The following is a 22,400-nucleotide window of genomic DNA, read 5'->3' on the forward strand; positions in this document are numbered from 1 at the left end:
GAACTTTAGGTTGGTAACAGGTTTTTCAGTATGAATGTTCAAAAGCTTCTTACAGAAACCTTGTATATCTAAATAAGATTAGCCACCCCAAATTGAGTAAAAATTGGATTTAACTTGGTGTCTTGGGGGCTGTCAGTAGCAGATGCTCCCGTTAAATGTTAGGCAGGGGAGGTACGGTGAGTTCCATTCCCCGCTGTGCTCACCCGGAGGGTGTCTGAGCCTGGCCGGGCTGCCTCCCTGCCTCTCACCACTCCTGAGGGAATCTGCTTCCATTCATTGCTTTGCCTTCGGAAGTGAATGGGGAATCGTATATGCTTTGTATAAGTTCACTGTGCTGCTGCATCTTCAACACTGAGTGCAGCCTGGTTAACAGCCTTGCTTTCCTCCTTCGTCTTAAAAGGGTATAGAAGTAAAGAAGTTACAATGAGGAAAATAAAGATCATAAAAGGTATCAAATGACCACTGTAGCAGTAATGTCTTAAGTAGACTGGGAAGCATCCTCTGGCCCTAGTGTCATGGATAACTGAGGAAAGATATACTAAAAGTCTGGAAAGCACAAGTGGCAGGAGAAGGTGAAACAGAAGCAATGTAAGACCCAGAGAACATCAGAGGGCAGATTGAAAACATAAAGAAAAAGGAGTTATTTTGTGTAATGTAGTTAAACTGTGGCACTTGCTGGGATGTTGTAAATACTAGTTGTGTCTACTGGTTTGCAAAGTTGGGGCAAATGCTCATAGAGCATTTTGAAATGCGGGGGCACCGTCCACAGATGATGGGGCTGTGGGAGGGTGCCCTCCATCAGTGTCCCTCCCCGTTCCTGTTCCCTTCAGCCTGCCATGGCTTCCTTCATTGGCCAGTGTGAGCCTACATACAGTGCTTTGTGGACCTCCTGTTTTGCAGTAGCGCCACTGCCTTTGAGCCAGAGGGAGCTGGAAAGGTGTCTTGGCCTCCACAACATCTTCTGACAAAGCATTTCAGAGCTCTCACAAGTTTCACGTGTGCCATGAAAAAGGATTTAATTTGTTTCCTTTAAACTCACATTCTGCTGATTTCATGTGAAGCCCCTTGTATTGTAAGTAGTAGAAAATAACTGTTCTCTGGTAGTTTTTGTTTGGTTGTGTCCCCCCACTGTGCTGTTCAGGATATTTGTCTGGCATATCCTATCTCATACCCCTGTTTTAGTCACCTTTTCTCTGAAGTGAATATATCTAGCCTGTTTTCTCTGTCCTCATTCTTAACCTGTTAATGTGTTACATGAAGAAATCAAACCAGCACACATGGCAGGCTTTATTTACAGTTCTCCCTTATAAACAGTATCTTTCTGCTTCTGTATTACAATTCAGATTGTTGTAGTATTCAGTGCTCTGTGCTAATTAGAGCCCACAGTAGTTCTTTATAGAGTCACTGCTTCAAGAACAATAAAGTCAGAGAACTGTGCTTAGGAAGCCCCAAGATCTTCCAGTTGTGCATCCCAGCTGAGCAGAGTATCTGGCACATGGCACAGATCACCTCTGTCGTGTACCCATGGATGGTTTGCATCTTTCTGAGTCTGCCATGGGACTAACAGATCAACTTTGTAGGTGGTTTGGCTTGTGATTTCATCCTGCTTTGCTGTAATAACCACCTTTAAAACAGATTTAGTAGTTGTATAGTTTAGCCTAAAAGGAGAAGTTTCTTGTGAGCATATTTGATTTAGACTTCTTTACTATTCAGCAAAGAATCCTGGATATAAACTTATTTGTGAAATGAGAAGGGAACACCATTCATTCTGCTTGCTTTCTTTTTCACAATCGTATAACAGTTTGTAGAGTTACTCTCCTGAGTCTGATTTGTTTGCCTTTAAACTGTAATGCAGAGAGATCAACAGTGTTTCAACAGTTTAAAAAAACTATGTCAGTATTAGGAAAAAAAGATTTCATATATTCTTGCTACCTTTCTATGCTACTGGTAGTGTGAGCAAAGCTCAGCGTACTTCAAGACTGATTTTGGGACAGAGGAGGGCAGTTAGCACTTGCTGTAAGTATGAATCCATTCTCAAACAGAATTTCAGATTCTGAAATAATGGTGAGTAATGTTTTGACTATGTAACAAAGTAACAACACAGACTCAGTCTACCTTGAGAGCTAGTTTGGGCAAGTGGTATATGTAACCCTTTTTTCAGAAAGAGGAAGGCAACATTTTATATTGCTGCTAAACATGCAAAACTTTTTTGCTGCTTAAATATAGAGCAAGCATTCGTTATGGTATTTACTTTGGTAAGTAAATCAAAACACTCTGTGTTCTGAAACTGTGGACTGTACTCATCCAAAATGATACAGAAGTGAGTTCTGAATGCTGACTGACAACTAAAAATCATGCTGGCCCAGGTGGTGAAGGTGTTTGCTTTGCTATACTTTCACAAGAAAAGAGGGAGGTGCTAATGGGAGTGTAATCACCAGTCCCATAATGTGCTTATATTATTATCCAAACAAACTCATATTTTAATTGCTACTTAATTGTCTTTTTTAAAACACCAAGGATGTGATCACAGCAATAGAGCATGCCGAGTAGTGTCATGTGTGAACGTAAATGCTCTGTGATGCTTGGGCTGCCCTGGCTCCAGCTGAGAGTGTGTCCTTTCCTTCCATGTGTCAGAAGTTCATTTCTCTTTGAGAAGTTTTTCAGCTTTTCTAGTGGTGATTGCCGAAGAGCTTAGCGTTTGCTGTTGCAAGAGATAAGTCCATTACTCAGTAAAGCAGTAAAACATAAAGAGGGGTGTGATACTGGAAAAACACATTGTTTAGGGTGTGTTCAGTAGGTTGGGACCGAGTGCCTTGTCTTCAGCAAAGATGTAATCATACTACCATCTCTGGAATGCGCGGAGACAAGACGTGACGAGTTAGGGTAGTTGCTTCTATAGCCTCGCTCCTCTAGATGCAGCTAAGGGAAGGTAGTGCAAGTCCAGTAGCTCTTGCCATAATAGGTCATGACATCTCTGATGTTTCAGCCTTTCCTTATCGTGAAAGAAAGTAATTTGTCTTGTCACCTGTTCTAGTTATTGGGTTTGGAGTATTACATGGGAGCCAGACACAGCCTTCCTTCCTTTCTTCCTGATCTGATACTTTTCTAGAAGTGTAACCCAAGCTAACAAAGCTCATTGGACTAAGAAAAGGAACTACAGGAGATCTTTCAGCAGACCTTCTCGTGCTCTGATGACTGCCAAGGGTTCTGGCACCACAGAATGTGTAAAGGCAAGTTAGAGAGACAGGCAGGTTGGTATCTTCCTGATAAATAACATCACTGTAGTGAAGAAAAACTCATGCTGGTGCTGCTGTCTACCCCAACACATGGAGCTTAGAAAGTGTACGAAGAACTTCTTAAAATGAGAAGGCTGCCTATAAACCTCCTTCAGCAAGAGCATAAGGTTGTAAATATGTTGAGTAATTATAGGTGTGTTGTTAGTGTCCAAATTGAACTCTGGTGCGTGCCGCCTTTCATTTAACACTGAATTATTCATAAAGCAATGAGTTAAGTTGCTGAAAGCAGACAGTAATTTGTTTTAGTAAATTTTTCGAGGTGACTTCTTAAATGGCAGCTTTTGGTCCGCTGAGTAATTGCATTGAGAATACCCTAAATGCTTTATACATGCCTACAAGAAGTTAATCACGTTTTTAAGACTTAAAATTTTGTTTTGTAAAGTGCCATCAGACAGCTTCTCTCTTCAAAGATAAGCAGATAAATGAGTTGTTGCAGCAAATTGCCTAGTTCATAGAGCAGGTTCTGTGTAGGCTATTTGTTCTCAGCTGTTTTTCTAACCACAAAGTTACATTGTAGCTCCCTTTTATTTTCACATAAAGATGACTTTCTCAGTAGGATGAAGTTTCAGATACTGTTTACCTTACGGACCGATACATTTCATGCATGTTGTTTAGTGTTCAGAGGATTCTTAGGGTAGTAACTTCTTTGTTTTATCTAAGAATAGAACGGTCATGTAACCTAATAATTTTTATTATTATTATTTTTTATATTCACAAGGTACAGTGGTGCAATTTAAAACCGGTCTTGCCATCCTATGTTTTGTCAAAATGTTCTCTTTGGACAGGCAGGCATAATGATAGGAATACACGGCAACAGCAATATAATGATTGATCAGTGTAATAAGTGGTGGCTGCAGCGTTACTGTCTGTCTAGTCATGGCTAAATATTCTGTAGGCATGGCAGAGATGATGAGTCTGCTTCCAGGAAGTTGTCCCATCGCAGTAATGTCGTCGCCTTCATTTACTGTCTCATGTAGCATCATCTCCTTCTGGGGGGGGAGGATTTGCAATTCACAGTCAATAATGCAATAATTATTTGTTTCAGATGACAATTAGAGGGCAAGAGACTTCCGTATAATACTGTTTCTATTTTTTTTAAGATTTAACGTTGGCTACTTGCTCTTTAGTAAATGTTCTTGCTACTTTCTTTCTAAATTTGCTAAGGATAAATTTTGAAAGCATTGAATACCTTTAAACCATATCTCCCTAGCTACAAGTCATCTCACTTCTATGCTTATAGCACCTTTCTCCCTCAATCTGTAAGTTTGCCTCTTGCCTCCTGATACTTTTCTAGAAATCTTTTCTCCTTAAGACTTAGTCATCGTCCTTCATAGCCTTCTTGTTTAGAGGTTTACATCACTACATACACCTTTTGACACCAGATCAAGTGATAAAAAATAATGAAGCATGAGGGAAGAAAAATAATAAATGAAACAAAAGCAAATTGTCCACCATTTTGCTAGTGTGAGAATTAACTTCTAGCTGTAAAGGCAAATCATGTGATTTTTACAAGTCATGGAAGCATCTGTAGCAGCAGTTATCTGCACCTTGACATCAGTCTGTAGGATCTTGGGGATTTATGTACTTCCCTTTCCCCTACTCCCACTCTGTTGGCCAAATTGATCTCCATCTCTGTTACTGTTTCATCCTTTAAAAGTGTTCTAGGCGGATTGCTTTATTTTTGGATGCCTTTTGAAAGGCAGCCATGCTACAGAAATTGGTTCATACCTCTTCAGATTTTCATTACAGCAACCCAGGACTGTCTTGAAAAAATGAAACGGTGTAGAACACTTTTCATTTAATTCCTTTTCTCCTGAGTCCCTTTGTGCAGTGAGTGGTGCAGGGATTCTAACTACAGGGAGGGATTTGAGACCAAATAGTTTATCTTACTCTTGAAAGGCTGAGTTCTTCCAGAGTAAGTGAGGGGAGATTGACTATTGTAAGTTAATTTCATTCAGATCATACAGTTGGGAACTTGTTTGGCTAATTTTGGTGTGTGTGGGTGGTTTGGTTTTGGTTGTATGTTGATTTGGGGAGTTTTGGGGGTTTTTTTTGGTTTTTGAACCCCTGCCTCCTGGGGGTAATACCTGTGAATCTGACTTTCATAGCAATGATTTCCAGACTTCTGGAGAAGCAAGTCACTGGAGGCCACAGGCTTTCATGTGAGCTGTTAGTATAGGCACATAACAACCAGTTCCAGTGGTCCAGTAGACTATCTGCCTCTGCTACAGAGATTTGTGAAGCAATGTGTTCACATCTTTTTCCCAGCTGAAGGCAAGTATTTTATCTTCTTCACATTACTCTAACTTTCCTGTTTGCTTTCAAGGAGTAATATTATTTCTTTAAGATTTTCTGAATGAGTCTCAGCAGTGTCCTCTTTGCACCACCACAGTTCGGTAACTGCATCAGAAAGCACTGCATTTATTGCTTGCTTTAGAAATTCTTCAATTATGTATTTTGATATGCTGCCCAATAGTTACAATCACAAAGGTCAATTTGCTGGTAAAAGAGGTGATATTTAATACAGCGTTTGAAATCACTGAGTGGTTTTTTTATTATAATTTCTAGCAATGTTGATATTTTAATTGTTTTTTTTAACTTGTGTGGTATTGTCCATATGAGACTGGCATTTTGAATTTCAGTTTACACTGAAGAAGTAAACTTTTACAGGTTTATTTGACATATTTAAAATACTGATGTACTCTTAAAAAGATGTTATAATAGATTCCGTGATTGGACAGGAGTTTATATTTAAAAAAAAAAAAAGTAGTATTGAAAGGCTCTTTAAAAACTTTTATGAAGGCTTTCATTCTGGAATGTCCATGTAGCCCAGCAGCAGAGGAGAAAGTTGAATGTTCTCAGCTTTCCCTCTCCTAAAGGATATGAAGCTTGGCTTGTGAATGTCTTGGAGCTGCTGCCAGCAGTGAGGGACTGTCTGACCTCTCTTGAGCTGCTGATGCCACCGTCACCGCAGCTCCCTCCTCATTTCTGGAATAGCTGTGGCAGTTCTGCATGGAGGTCTGTGTCTGTAGTGACATGTGAAAGTCCTTGGTACTGGTGATCTCCATTGTGAGGCCGTTGTACATGATAATTGCAAGCAAGATTTTAGTATCACTATTACTCCCCCGTTGTGGTCTCTCTAACCTCAACAGGAAACAGAAATGTTTCATAACCTGCTAGGGAGACTGCTTCAGTTTCTCCTCTGTGGCTGCCACATCCAAAAGCTAATGACAAACATTGTAGATAATCTTTCAAAGTGTGCTATGAGTCATGACTGAAACCTGTGAAGTTAGTAGCCCGCTGTCATCGTTGTTAAAATAGTAGCAGTATTCTGCTGTAATTTAATTGCTGCCATAGTGGAGTCATTCTGTAGCTTTTGTCCACATGTGGCTGCCAGCACGTGTTTGCTGCTGCACAACGTATCCTATGTCTTGGAGAGAGGTGAAATTCTGCAGTACTTCTGTCTTACAACAGGACTTAACAGGCCAAACACCATATGATCCTGACAAAATCTTTTCTGCATATATAGCAAATACGGCAAACTTTGAGATTCCTTCCCAGTAGAGTTTAATTTCTGTGAGCAGTAGAACAATAGAGCAATATATCTTCCAGTGACATTGAGTTCATCTTATTAAACCAGATGAATCCATTTGAGCCACTCTTTTTTTTTTTTTGAGCACAGTCTTTTTTAATCATTGGTGCTATTTTTGTTCTGATTACTTAATAGAGAGAGAGCTTGAGTATGATGATGTTGAGATCAGAGGCCATAATAAGGAGATTTTTTAAAATTTTTTTTTAATACTTTCTGTAAGGTCTGGCATCCTATGTCAAGATGGTAGTTAAAGAGAATTTTACCTTCTTCCCCCAGCATCAATTACAATAACCATTTTGCTTTCAGGCTTTCATATTAACACTTCAGTGACAGATTTAGTTAATGAGCGATGAGAAGTGTGCACCTGCAGAGTCATTTATAGGTGATCTGGTGATGCGTCTGTATAAGGTGACTGACATGTCTTACTAACTTCCCAAGCTATATTGTCAGGCTCCAGTTTCTTTCCGGTTGTATACATCAATTTTTAGACTTGATTTTGTTTCAGCATTCATGATATTTTAGTAAATCAGTAAAAGCTTTTCTTTTGCTCAAACTTACTAATATCTTGAAATAGCTTTTGGGAGGTGTCTTCACTTCCAACCTGCAGAGACCGCCTTTAAACACTTAAAGCAATATTGTTTGTTTGTAATGCAGTGGCATGAGTAGATAGAAACCTTAAATGTTAAACATTTCAGAAGAAATTGTCATCACTATTCTTTGTGTTGCCTTGCATTCCTTTTTGTAATGAAAGAATATCTATAAAGTTGTATGTGTTGCATTTTTGGGGAGCATAAGTGCAACAGCATAAGTGCTCTTCATCAAACAGTCTGACAGTGTCTAAAATTCTGCTATTGAAAGCTATGTTTATTTAATATTTTGCAGTACTATATTTAAAGAGTTAAAAACATTCCTTATTCATAAGGTCACGTCATACTTTGTTGTAATGCTTTCTTAATTTATGTGGTTTATGTCAACTTTCGGTTGATTAATAGACTGCATCTTTAATTTATTCCAGGGCTACGGTTAAAAGTGGGTATTCTGGTCTAGGAACTGACAGATGACATGACTGGGGTGATGTTGAAACACTGGTTTCAGCTGCAGTGTATTAAGTAGTATGTTTGGTAGGAAGGTTTTCCTGGCCAGTGTGGACAGGTATTTTTCCTTAACCCTGCATTGTATGATTTGAATAACTCTTTGGCACCGTTCTGCTTGAGGCAAAGGAAAACATGTTTCTTAATTAAATCTTCGTGTGATTTGACAATTCTTTCCTATGAGCTCTTAAGCACAACAGAGGAAAACATAAATTACTGGTTTTCAATGTTAATAGTTGAAAATAAATGTTGTCATACTGCTTGGTAGTAAATCTGCTGAACAACAACTGTGTTTTACTGTAATAGTTGAATTTTGTTAGAAGTTAAATTTTTCTTTTATTCACACAAGCCAGACACATTCACTAGTGTTATCGAGGTCCCTATCTGAAAGCTGTGTTACAAAATGTGTGTCAATAAATGTCAGGAAAAGCAGCAGTGGCATACATCATGGTTCACTTTATCTTATCACTAAATAGCATCTCTCAGAAGCTGCCTCTGTTTATCTTTTAAGTTGATTGCTTTTCCTATGATCTATTCTGCATTTTTCTCCCTCCTCTCCGCTAACCATTCATACTTCTGAGGAATGTAGAGCAGTAACTCATAGAAAACTCTTTGTTTTCTGAGTTAAGGACAGTTCTTTCCCCATAAAATAAAATATCAACATTTAAATCCTCTGCTAAAGGAGTATTTTGGATGAGCTTTTAGTGAAGAACTGACTATTCCTCAGGTGGTTGCTTCCATTCGTTTCTAGATACTAAATTGCCTTGATGATAACTGTAAGAAAAAATAATAAAAAAAAAATAATAAAAAGATCCTAGCATTAATGTGGTGTAAGCAGTTGTTGCATTGCTGTGGGCATGCTGCGTGTTTCCAGATAGGAGAGAGTGACCTGGAGGAGAGCTTCCTTGTTAGACTCTCACCGTGCTGTTGTTAGAAGATTAAAAAGAGAAGGAAGGAGAAAAAAAAAGGCAAGCTGTGGAAATAAACTTAGGGATTTTTCCTTCTCACTCTTTATTTTATCCCTTTTCCTGTTCTTGAGTTGCAGCAGTTTAAATTTGTGTCGTGTCCCTCCCCTTAATTTTTTTGTAATCAAGTTCTGTTTATTTTAACTTGCTGTTGTACTGTGCTGCAGCGTTGCCAGCGCTGAGAGCTGCCAGTGGGGGCCTCTGCGGCTGGAGCGCCAGAGGCCAACCTGCTGCAGACCTTGTTCTAATGAAATCAAAACTTTAAATCGTACTTCATTTTGCTTTCCTACTAATAATGAGACAGGAGAAAGGCCCACACTTTACTGTGGGTGTTGCATTCTGTATCAATCATGCCTCAGTGAGACCTGCTGCATACTAGCGAGCTTCCGAAAACCGAAGGAGAAAGGCCCACACTTCATTGTGGGTGTTGCATTCTGTATGTTGCAGCATACACACTTCAATCATGCCTCAGTGAGATCTGCTGCATACTAGCGAGCTTCCGAAAACCGTGTTGGAGCCTTAAGTTTATGATCTTTTGTAGCTCTGTAATCCAGAAGTAAGTCTCTGACCTGATCTCTGTCCACGCTCAGGGCAGAGGTTGTGAGTTCTGTGGATTTGCCAGAAGAGTAAATGACCAGAATGGGAATGCTGGTGGTGAAAGTATCGTTTCTCATGTGTTGTGGATTGGAATGAGGCTGCAAAAGTGTTTCACGCACCTCAGCGTGGCTGTGAGGGGAGGGAGGACTGTGAAGCCACTGGTGACTGATCCTACTTCACCCTTCACGTGGATACCGTGGGCTTTAGTTCCCTGCCTTTTGAAAGACTCCAGCGTTGTCACCCAGCAGTAGCTGTGGCTCGTCCTACTTGTTTGTGTATGTTTGTCGAGGAGAGATTCGGATGGGAGAGGAATGTCTAGGCTCATTGTTTCTGCTGTTCCCAGTTGTTCTTGTACACAGCCGAGCACCCCTATGCTCGACCTCTCCCCACGGCTGCGGGTGGGGGGGCCCGAACACGGGTGGGAGCCCCAGCGCGGGTCGGGGCCCGGCTCAGCCCGGCGCGGCCGGCTCTGTCCAGGGTGCTGACGGGCGGCCGGGCGCTCCCCGAGCTCCTTACACACACCCCTCACTACCCTGTGCATTGGGGCAAAGAACTGCTCTTAATCACTGACTTCGGGGGTTTGGTGGTGAAGTAGAATACTCAAGTTAATAGAAGGACTGGTATATCAAAGAGAAACTTTAAAGAGTGTCTTTTAAGTAGTGCTTGTCCTTGAGGTAGTTGCAAGGGGTTATAGGTTTTACAGTTTGGTGATAAAACCTAGTTTATTCAAGAATATATCTGCTTCCCTGTAATCATGTTGAAATGATCCATCAGCTTTTGATGCACAAGCAACAGAAGGAGGCGTTATTCAGTTGTTGGATACATCAGGAAGATGTTTTGTTCAATCAAAGCCATGCGTCTTTAAAATAGTGGGGTTTTAGTTCATGGAGTTTCACATCTCTTTTCACATCTCTTGTTTTAGTGGTGCTTACGTTAATGTAGCTGAATGTAATGTCTAGAAACTGGAAAATGTTACCTCTACAATATTTCTGAAATGGAAAAGCATTTCCTTTCCAATTTTTCCCAAGTAAGATTTTAAAACTTACTGTTATATTTGATTAAATGTTTCAGGTTTGTTTGTTTGTTGGTGTGTGTTTGTTTGTTTTTTAAAAATCAGTAACACCAAGGAAGTCTTAAAGTAAATTGTTCATTTAGAAAGTCTGCTATTAGAAACTTTTCTGTATAAAAATGTGGAACACCAGAAAAAGCCATTTAAAAGTTCATTTTTTATTTAATGAGACTTGGTTATGGATGCTGACTGTAAGGCCATTTGGAAACTTAAGAATCAATTCATGTTCTTTGTATTTGTATTCTGCATTAATGTGGACTTCTTGCTTGACCTATAGGTATTCATCTTTTTGAGGAATTTTATAGTGAGACACTTACCAGTACAATTGTTGTGCTATAACTTCATTAGATACTGTTTTGCGGGAAACAAGTGTGCCTTTTTCTCTTGAAATATTTGTCTCTCATAAGCACTACCAAATATTAAAATAGCTGATTTTTTTTTTTGTTTCTGTGTTAGCTGGAGATACAGATGATCCTCCAAGAATTACTCAAAATCCTGTCATTAATGGGAACGTAGCAATGGCTGATGGGCATAACAACACTGAAGAAGACATGGAAGATGGTAAGTAAATATTTGATAAAAACACATCATTTGTTTGCTGCTTTATGATTTTTGAGGACAAAAAGGTCCATGTCTTAACTGTGTCCTCTGAACTGCAGCTCATTAAAAAAACCGAAACCCTCTGTAGTTATGACTGCTGCTTTTCTGTGTAGGCATCCTTTTAATGTAACTGTACAATAGGATTAGGCATCTGAAGGCTTGGGATTTTTTTTTTCTTGTATTCTTTCTAGGTACTTATTTAAAAATTGCTGAAAGTGATACTGTCCATTGTTACATTTTTGTGATATGACCCTTTAGACATACTGCAGCTGGTGCTCTGCTGAATAATGACTTTGTCAGTTAAGGATTCTAAACATCCTGAAGGAATTGCACTTATTTAAAAATTGCTGAAAGTGATACTGTCCATTGTTACATTTTTGTGATATGACCCTTTAGACATACTGCAGCTGGTGCTTTGCTGAATAATGACTTTGTCAGTTATGCAATTCCTTCAGGATGTTTAGAATCCTTATCTGTCCTGCTCTTGTCAGGTGGCAGCTGTGATCAGTTTTTATCTTTGTATGTTAAGTCAGTGGTAACTATTCTGTGGAGGAACACAACCCCCCCCTCCCCAACTCTGATGCTCTTTTACTTGCAAATGCAAAGGAAGCAGTACATATTGGTGTCTTGTTAATAAAAATGGACAATGATTTGTGGTTTTGAAATGGTTTTTGTTGGTCTATTAAATAAAAATTAGGGTGTCTTTTTCTGTTACAGGTCAACTAATTTTTAAGTAGATGTGTCTGGACTTACTTAAAGAAAGATAATGAGCTTGTAATTTACTTAAGTCTGTTATATTTAGTGAAGAAAATGTACAATGATATTTCTTAGGAGAGACTTTGGGAGGGACTGTTCTTATTTTGAAGAACTAAGTTAAAAATTGAGTTGGGAAAAGGGAGACAAAATATTTAGGGTTTTTCACCTCTGATTCCTTAATTCCTGCTGTTTTGTGAGAGTATATTCAGGACTAGACTTAAACATTTATTTAGATTTCTGCAAAATGATGAGTGACTTTTGTTTGAGAAAAGTCAGAGTTTGAATTAAACATCAAAAAAGTGCTTGCTTTTATGTATTCAAGGAACATACAATAGTTAGAATACTGATAGAAAATAATAATGTTCCATGAAGAGAATATGGCTTAAATTCAGGACAAAAGCATCTCATGGTTGATTTGCCTCTCTATCATTGGCAAAGATAAAGTTTCCCATGATCAGATTCTCGCAATAAAGTAAAAATGAGGTCTGCTTAGCCTATGAATTCTTTTGTCTGATTGCCTGATCTCATTCAGGGGCTTTTGATTTCTTGCTCAGAGTAACTTGCTGAGACTGAAATAGAGAATTCTGTTTTATATCAAAATCGGGTTACCTGTTAAAAAGATTTTTAAATCTTTAAATGGTTTTGTTAGGCCATGCTATTTGGAGGTTGGCAAGAGAAGATTGTGTAGGTTGACACCAGCTGGCAAGGACAGGTGAACTTACCTTCTCAATAACGATGTTTATAGGTAGAAAGCCTGATGGTGTTTGCTATCAACACAGCCAGTAGATAACACATGGTCAGTTACAGACATCCATCCAGAAGTTGATCTGTATATACTTGCACAAATAAAGCTAAAGGGGCTTAAGCTGCAGAAAAATCTCATGAAACCCAGGCCATGTCTAGGGTGGTGGGTAATCAGATGTTCATCTCCTCATGCAGAGTAACATTGACTCTTTAACCAAAAAGCTGCTGTAAAACAGTTTCTGTCATTTACTAAATATTCAACTGCTGTCAGAGAACTGGATATGAAGGTGTTGCAGCAGGGAGAAGTATCTGAAGGTATTTGGCAAAAGGCTTGTGGAAGCTTCTGTGTTATGGTAATGCTAGTGTCATTTTGGACTTTCACTCTGGTCAGGAGCTTTGGTCCAGTCTGCTGTGGGGCTTCTTTCATGGTTAAAATGTAATTATTAAGCAATATTCTAATAGTTCCTCATTATCACATTTGAATAAGGAGTATCTGGATACATCTTGGTGCTGTGATAGCTCTGCATTGACACAGATAGAAAATAGTGTTATTGCAAAATGTTATAATTGCAAAAACATTCCTGAAGACTTGCATCATGTAAGAAGATGATGCCTCTTTTCCAAGACTTGTAAATCAGATTAGTTGCTTGCTGTTGCATTATTTACACATCAGGGCAATTGCTCTCCTGCTCTTTGTTCTCTTCCTATCCTGGTTTGTAGCTGGATGTACATGTAGAATGGTCAGCTTGGAGATGCACAAGATAGGAAAAAAAAATATAGGGAGACATGGGCCTCTGATAAACATGCTCTGTTTCTCATTGCAGTTATTCATAGCAAATGAGACCAATCTGAGCTGATAAAGAATGCATGAAGAGAATTTAGATACCTCTTTAGTGAAAATCTTAATGAGTTTAATGGTTCCTGCAGAAGAGGTGAAGAGTAGGATAAAAGGTTGATGCTTCCAGCTGGATCGTAGAAACGAGCTTTCTGGTGAATTTCTGAGCTCAAGAAACTTCTGAAGTGATTTTGTTCTTCCTGCTTAGAAATGACTGATCCCCTTTGCTAGGCAACTAACTACAGGCATTGTGAAGAACACGTAATGGGGCCAGCAGTGGACCACCAGGACTTTCAGATAAGGCTGTGTTCTCTCAAGCGTTTTGACTAGAACCTGGTGTTGCCACGTGTGATGTCTTAGCAATTAAAAGAACCAGCTGAAGGAATGTGCTCTGCTTTGTGCAATGAAACAAGCTTTGTGAGCTGGAATAGCAGCTTCTGCAAATAAAATAAAAAATAATAAAAACAAGGTTCTGATGAAATTTTCTTTTCAAGTGCATAAGTATTTGAAACAGCACACAGAATAAATTCCTTTAGAAGTTAAAAGTTCAAACAGAAGGTCCCTAGCTAAACATAAACTCACAGCTTTGCAATTGCCTACTGAAGTCTCATTTCTGTGAAGAATTGCTGGGCTAGGAGGCTTTCAGAAGCATCAGTCTTAGCCATATGCTAGTATTGCATGCTGTATTTGGATCATTATTAAAATATTCATAGAATATTCAGCCAGTTTCTCTATTAATAATTTAGGTTCAGAATATTTTAATAACCTCAGTGTACTTTAAAGGTAGCCGCATTTACTAAGAGAATAAAGAAATCTGCTTTTCTCAAAGGTATAAACACTTAAATATGTACTTCAGTCTTAAACTTGATCGTGTTCTGTATTTGGATCTCTGGTTTGAAGGGTCTTTGTTGTATCAAGGTGCTAAATGTGACATTCATCTCATCAGTGAAAAAAATCTTTTCCACATAACAGATATAATCCATTGCATGTAAGTGCACCGAGCGTTGTCAGCTGGGTCTGTTCTTTTTACCTTGTGTTCAGGATCAGGTGTCAAATTTGTAGTTCAGGGATTTATAGTCTTACTTGTCAGTCACTATGAGATTATCCTGCTGCCAATTGTAGTCTTTTATTGGAAACTGACTGACATGTTTGGTAAAAAAAAAAAAAAAAAGTTTTTTTTTATTTATGTGCTCAGAATACTCATCACACTTACTATTTAAACTTCATTTTTAAATATAATTCATGTTTTAATTGATTACACTTGCCAAAAATATGGGCTTTCTGGAAGGAAAGAAAGGTTGTTATTTTGGGGGGTTGTGTTTTGTATTTTTAAAGAAACTTCTATTTTAAATTTGACCCTTGTTATGGGGCTGCATTTTTGTGGAGGAGTTACTAGTGATTGCTCAAATATTTAACAGAGAAGAGTACCCTTCCCTGGTGAGCTCTCGTGCTCAGGCTTTCCTGAAAAGAAATCAAGAAATGCAGGCAAACTTTCTCTGAAGCATCTGCAGATGCTGCGTGGGCTGCCTCTTTTAGCTGACGCCGTGGCAGCGCTGCTGCATCCTCGTACTGAAGTGCTCTGAAAGCTGCATCAAAGGAGGCAGAAAGCAGACTTGGTCGGCTCATCTTTCGGAAGCTTAGACTAAGGCCAGAAGTACTCATCCTGATGGTGAATAGGGAGGCGTTCTCGAGCTGGTTTGAGAGACACGTGATGCCAGGCTTGATTTCTAAATCCTTAACTATGTTAAGGGTGGTTTTGATGCTGCCCGCTCCTCCGGCTGCTGGTTGTAGAAGACTAGCTCTTGGTCAACGGGCAGTGAGCAGGTAAAATGGGTAGGGAACAGTTTTTAAGTCGGTGGTAGACTGCTGGTTGGCTACATTTGCACGTAGGGAACAAGAGAAGAAAATAATCCTTTGAACTCTTCTGTTACTGAGGAAGCTGGCAGCACAGCATAAGGCGAAGGTCATTGCAGGTGTAGAGGAGAGAGGAAGCTGGTTTCTGCTGTAGTGCTGTTACTTTCAAGAAATAATTGGCAGTGTTAGGGCTGCCAGGCCATACACGAATAAGATCAACTGTATTGCCAAGATCAAGACCAGAATTAGGACATCTGCTTGAAAAGAAAACCCTTTTGCAAGGGAGAAGAATAAAATGTGTCAAAGCTGTGGCAGTTGTGGACAAAACTTGTTAATTTTCTATATTGAAGTGTATAATCTTTACATAGTTGCGTGTTGTAATCAGGAGAGTTTAATTTTTTTAAGTAAAGTGGTAACTGAGGCTCACCTGTTCTTTAAAAAAACTATCATTCAGCACTGTCCACAATGCCATGAGAAGCTTTTTGAGTGAATGACTCCTTTGCCTGTACAGAAGTAATTGTTGTATACTGTGTGCCTTGTCACATAATTTGATGAACTGATTTCTGGCTTGGTGTCGTTGTACCTTGGTGCTTTTGGCTTTGGGTGCGCCCATGACTTACCTGCTTCATTCTGCACGGCCCACGGGCAGTGTGAGAGCAGCCCCCTTATGCCTTACATGGATGTTAGGTTGGAACCGGAGGAAAGGAGGGGAGTGTCTTGTATATACTCCATACTTCATCCCTGGCCTCTAAAATAATTGGGATAAGTTGTAGGTTTTTCCTCCCCATGTGTGATATGAAGCACGTCACAATAGAGAGAGCCTTCCTGAAGCTGTTGCAGTCTCCGGCACCCTCTTAGAGCTGTGTACAACAGAAGCAGAACAGATTGTGGTATATGAAGAACTGGGGATGTGGGAAGAAGGCAAAATTAGTTTATTGTGTGTGTCAAAATAAGCTATTGAAAAAAAGCAGTCTCATTTAACTTTTTTCCAGACCACTAAAAATCTCTAAAATTTTCACATACCGCAAAGAATTCAGGACCTTACTCTTAAGCTATTCTGCAGCAAGCTGGGATGAGATTTAAAAAAAAACAAAAAACATACACACACAAAAAAACCAAAAACAAAAACAAAAAACCAACCCATCAACCAACCATGAGGTTCATCTGTTTTGAATAGATCTGTTTTGAATAGATACTGTTGCAAGCAGGAAACAACTAAATGGTGACTTGGTATCAATAGGGCAGTTGAACAGATTGTGAAAATCCTTTGCACATCTTGGTTCCTGCAAGCAGCTAACTTTAACTGGGCGCTGAAGATACTACACAGCAAGAAGAGTTCGAGTGGGCTGTGATTTGCGTTGTAAAGCATTTGATGTTTCTGTCTTGCTGTACCCACTGCTTTAGAAGAAACGAGTGGTAGCAAATTCTAGTGCTAAAGATTTTTTTAAGAAAATAGTGTACAAAAGGAAGGTGTCTTTCAGTTTTTCGGAACAGTGTTTTTAAAAATTAAAAAGTTTTTTGGTTGCTTCCCATATCCCACTGCATAAAACATGCTCACGTTGCGTGTTTTTGGAAGTGACATTTTGGAGTGAAGAACATGGGGTTTTTCAAATAATTCTCTGTGTGTGTGTGTTACAGATACAAGTTGGCGATCAGAAGCAACATTTCAGTTTACAGTCGAACGCTTCAACAGATTGAGCGAGTCAGTTCTCAGTCCTCCCTGCTTTGTACGGAATTTGCCATGGAAGATCATGGTTATGCCACGACTCTACCCAGACAGACCACACCAAAAAAGCGTAGGATTCTTCCTTCAGTGCAACGCTGAATCTGATTCCACGTAAGACCCTATTAATTGTTGTACAATTCTTCATTTGATGCTAGTTAATCTGTATTGCAAAGAGTGCAAATGTCAAAAAAATTAGTTTTCCTGGCTTTCTGCAAGAGGAAAGAATTCTTGCAAGGGTTTGAGTCCCCTTTTCCCCCTACCTTTCTAAATCCCAAAGCACAAGAGCAATCCTCTCTTTAGGAGGAGCTAAAAGTAGCTTGTGTAGCTACAGGTTTGAGGTAGAATTTAGATGTATTTCTGTGTGATTGCTTGGGAGGAGTCTTTGACTAACAGTTTTCTTGGTATGGGAAAAGTTCTGGGTTTATTTGAAATTGAAGTGCTACTGGAGCTTCTCTAACCCTGCTGAGCTGTAAATCCTGCCTGTAAAGCATGTGAGCAGGTAACTGCTGGCAAGTGAGGCAGAGCAGTGTATGAGGTAGTCATCTCCTTCAACGGAGTCGATAGCTCATCAGGTGAGATCCAGAACATGTACGTGTTTGTGAGTCCTCCATGCAAGTCAAAATTGGCTATCTTTGACCACTTTTGTAAATAATAGGGAAATTTTTGAAAAGATAAATCCAAATTTCTGGGGCATTGCTGCAGCTTATCCAGCTGCAGTGCAGACCTCTCATAGGTATCCTTTCCAGTAGATTAAACACTGTTCTTGCACCAAATCTCACACAACTTTTAGTTCAGTCTGAATAATAAGTTGGTTTTTTCCATCATTTTTGTAACCTAAAAAGTGAGTGCTCAGTGCAGGAGGTAAAGAACAAAGTTTAAGGGTATTAACGAGTCACAGGAGAAGCTATTCACACACAAGTACTCACAGAAAAGGATAATGTGATCTTCAAAAGTGTCAACCAAGGTGCAGCTGGTGGAGCTAAGCAAGCAGTAATGTCACTGCATGAGGCAGTGGCAAGACCGTGTCCAAACTGAGATTTGGTCCGATTTCTTGCGTGAGTGGGATGAATTTGAACAGATATCGTCAGAAAGAAATGCTGCTGAGAAAATGGGAGTATTTGGGGAGTTTATCCTGTGGGAGGGAGGGTAGAACTGCTTCCTCCTTTCCTTAGCCAAAGGCTGAGTTACCACACTCTAAAGACACCAAGACTGCTTGGAGTTGGCCTACTCATCTGTGCTGAAATAGCTCACCGGAGAGAGCAATTGACTTTTTAAACCACTATTACCTGCAATTGGTACATTCCTAACAACACTGCTGCCCTAAGAAAACCTCTATTCCAGCTTCACATTCATAATGTGACTTCAGGAAGCCCCAGGGATTCATGTCCTCAATAACAATTAACCAAATCTTAACATCAAATAAGGAAAAGAAAAAAAAAATCCTATATGTGAAAGTAATATACCAAAAATACCTAAGAAAGAATTCATTTTAATGACTATAAAAAGATTGGTTTTGAATAAGCTTCAAATGTTTCTTCTGTGTTTATAGGTCATGGTCTTGTCATGCACAAGCAGTTCTCAAGATAATAAACTACAAGGATGATGAAAAATCATTCAGTCGTCGTATTAGTCACTTGTTTTTTCATAAGGAAAATGACTGGGGCTTCTCCAACTTCATGGCCTGGAGTGTAAGTAATTGGACATGTATTAATCTATTACTAGATAGGAGCAGTTTTGAACACTGAGATACCTATAGAAAAGGTTGTGGTTTTTTTCCTTCTCAAGCTCTTTTTTTCTTCTGTCTTTGCTGAAGATTCTTTTTCAATTTCTTAATAAATTCCTGTTTAGATTGCTTTTGCTTATGTTGTGATTTAAATATCCCCTCATTATTATTTTCTGCATACCTGAATGCTTGTTTTTTGTTTTCACTGCATGATAGTCAATGTCATTCTGAAGCAACATAGATTTTTCTTGCATTTCCATGTGTTCTTTGTCTATGTGTACAGATATTTAATGCCCTAATAATAACACTGAGGCTCTTCTTTAATTGAAACAGCTTTTAAGCTTTTTTAGTGGTCAGGCCCTTCATTTTTTATCTGGCTGGAATATTTTCCAGAAGAATCAGAGCCTTTGATTATCAACTCTTACTATCCATATAAAATGGGAATAGTGCTGCAAAATCTTAAAAGCCAGGAACAAGTTTCCTGTGTCAAGATACTAAAAAAGTAAAGTGTATTAAGCTGAAAACCAGCTTTGTTGGTGTCCTTCAATTTTTCTTCTTCAGTTTATTGTTACTGATGGCTCAGGCTTGGAAATTAAGTGATGTCTAACTGGATACAGTCATGTTGCAAGATGCAGTTTTCATGTTGGTGTGTTGCTCCTGTTTTACAGGAAGTTACTGATCCTGAAAAAGGCTTTATAGAAGAGGACAAAGTGACTTTTGAAGTCTATGTTCAAGCAGATGCTCCACATGGAGTAGCGTAAGTATCTTTGTTTAACAATAGAATTCTAGTATTTTTATGTTGCTTGAGATTGTTCAAGTGTTTTGTAGTGTTAATATTTGTAGCTGTCATTAGAGATTCTCACTTTATCACCTCTAATTGATGAATTCTCACGCAGCAATGTTTTTCAGTAGTTGCGTAGAGATTTTTGTATAGGTTACATTTCCATTTGCATTAGTCAGCATAATTTGTGGAACTTTAGCTTCTGTATGAATTGATTTGTGATTTAACACCTCTGCAAATCTAGCCTTAATGTTTCTGATGTTACAGATCTTTCCAATCTACTGGTAAGGGTTTCAGACACAGGCAGGTGGCTCTGCTGTCGAACTTCCCTTAGTTTACTGTTGTTTTAAAACTGCCTCATTTGAGTCATTCTACTTCATGTCACTTTTAACCAAATGCAGACTTGGCCTTATAAATAGAGTTCTGGGTTCCAGTACACTTCTATAGTAAACAATTTGTCTGCCATATAGAATATCTTTAAAAAAACCCAAACTAACAAAATTGCAAAGCATTTAATTGCAAAGACTGTTGTTACTGGCAAGCAGTGGTGAAGTGTAGCCTTTTATTTGAACCTTAATGATGAAGAGCAGCTGATACCTACAAGCAGTACTACCTTAGAACAAATCCTCCTTATTATAGTTAATACAAAGCTATCTTGTTTTTAACTACCAACTCTCTTCTAGGTGGGATTCGAAGAAGCACACAGGATATGTTGGCTTAAAGAACCAGGGAGCAACTTGTTACATGAACAGTTTGTTACAGACATTATTTTTCACGAATCAACTACGAAAGGTAATTATTATGTGAAAGAAAATGGGATTGCTAATTGAAATATCCAAGATGTTCTCTTTATAAATGCTTCAAAACAGAGCTGTCCATTTCTTTTGCCTCCTTTGTCCTCTCAGAGAAGTTATGACTTACGTGGTGATGCACATCTTACTTGAGGCTGAGCTCAGGAAGCTTCCTTCTGTAGTTTGTTGAAAGTAAGCTCTTGGTTTTTGTGAAAGCGCAGAGAGTACCTGGTGAAGATCTGAGCCTAAGGGCTGTTTCTTTGACTGTCTTATGTGTTAATGTTGCTCTGAATTTGTGGAAATAAAAAGATGATGACTGCACATCTTGCAGATGAGAGACAGAAGTAGCTTTCCTTTCTTGAAATAGTTAAAATAGGGAAGTCAATTATGACTTCTCAGGAATAAACAGTGTACAAAGATAAACAGGTATGAGCTTTGTAGTCAATGTGTTTTGTAATTTAATTTATATTATACAGTTGAATCTTCTGTTATTTTGGTTAGTATCTTTGTAGTTATGGAAAGTGTTACAATTTCAGTAGTTTAAATGACTTCATTTTATATTTGTCTCGTTCATATGTTTTTTTATTTACTGGAGATGTGATTTCCTTGTGGAAGGAAGGATTGCTTTAAATATTAGCTTAATAAATATCCAAACCCAAGGTGAAATATACTAGGTAATGTAGTGTTTTAAAAACCGTGCAGTAGCCTTAATGGGATAAAAACATAAATGCCGACTTGATATTGGAGGTGGCTCTCTGGAAAAGCAGATATACTTAGGAAAACATGTGACTTGGCACCATTTAGTTTATTTGGAGTGTCCTGTTGAGCCCAATTTGTCATACTGCACATTCCTGTGCTTATTGTGTATGTCTTAGTGAAAATGAACTGTTTTGGCTTCTGCTTTCTCTTACATATACTAGTTGTTACCTTTCCATTAAGCTCTCTTTTCTTGAAAAATTTCCCTTTTTTAATGTACCTACTTTCCACTGTCGATTTTCTACCATGTTATCATTATTTATATCACTGTGGCCTGCAAGTGTCCCAGTTGGGATTTCTTTTTTCTCATTTGCAATGTGCTGCTTACTCTGAAGCACTGCAAAAAATAGCACATTGAGCTCCATAGTCTGTAACAGAGATCTTACCAATGCCATGTACAAGAAATACATTCTTGACGTGTTTTACATGGTGCACCTGTTTCTTTTTTGCAAGGGGTATAATTTACCCATTCAGTTTATCATTCATTATAATGCCTTTTGCTCAGCACTCATAATGTTTGTGCGTTTTATTTTTTTGGACAACTTCATGTTGCTCTTGAAAGAAAAATGTGTTTTTATAATAGCTACATCTAATCCAATTGAGTAGTTCCTTTCAAGACTGTCTTGTAGTCAGGAAATCAATACGTACCATGAAGTAATCTTGTTCTGTGAAGAAGAAATTCTTTTTGTGATACAGATATTTTTTTTTTTCAACCGAATGGATCTTTTCAGGCATTCCCCTGCACTTCTCCCCCAAATCCCAGATAAATATCAGTTTTTCGGGAGTGTTAGTACCTGGATAGCGTCCATATGAGAGAGCTTGATTTACTAGCTGGTAACTCCAGCTTCCTTTGTGGAAATGTTACAGGACATCAGCTGAAATGCCCAGTTCTCTACTTATTTTTCAGGTTTTCAGAGCCACTATAAACAGAACAGACTGCAGCAGTAGTTTTAGACAGTTTTAATACTCTCTTGCCGTTATTACAGATAAGGAAGAATCAGTAGTTGTCTCATCTTAAAAAGTGAATTTCTACAACATTTTTGTTTTCACTCTGAGTGAACTTTTTTCTTCTTAAAACTGAGTAAAATAAAATGTGTTAATATCCTCAGTTTGTTAATCACCAATTCCATTATTTCTGTTAATCCACCTTACTTAGAAGATACAATGATTTCTATTGCTGTTACTTAGAGCTTTGTTAACAGAGAAGTTGCTGTCAGGAGTAGA

General features: G+C 38.6%; 1 protein-coding gene across 1 annotated transcript in view; it reads left to right on the plus strand.

Annotated features, from left to right (window-relative positions):
• The first annotated feature begins 11,062 nt into the window (after nt 1-11,062).
• USP7 (ubiquitin specific peptidase 7 (herpes virus-associated)) overlaps nt 11,063-22,400 on the plus strand; it is a 43,537-nt gene continuing 32,199 nt past the window's right edge. Inside the window, exons 1-5 of the mRNA XM_014936458.1 lie at nt 11,063-11,171; nt 17,038-17,236; nt 18,675-18,813; nt 19,517-19,605; nt 20,313-20,421. Coding sequence (XP_014791944.1) covers nt 11,129-11,171; nt 17,038-17,236; nt 18,675-18,813; nt 19,517-19,605; nt 20,313-20,421 — 579 coding nt within the window. The 5' untranslated portion in view covers nt 11,063-11,128. The remainder of the gene's footprint in view (nt 11,172-17,037; nt 17,237-18,674; nt 18,814-19,516; nt 19,606-20,312; nt 20,422-22,400) is intronic.

Source organism: Calidris pugnax, unplaced genomic scaffold (genome assembly GCF_001431845.1).
Source record: "Calidris pugnax isolate Ruff unplaced genomic scaffold, ASM143184v1 scaffold17, whole genome shotgun sequence".
NCBI classification, from domain to species: Eukaryota; Metazoa; Chordata; class Aves; order Charadriiformes; family Scolopacidae; genus Calidris; species Calidris pugnax.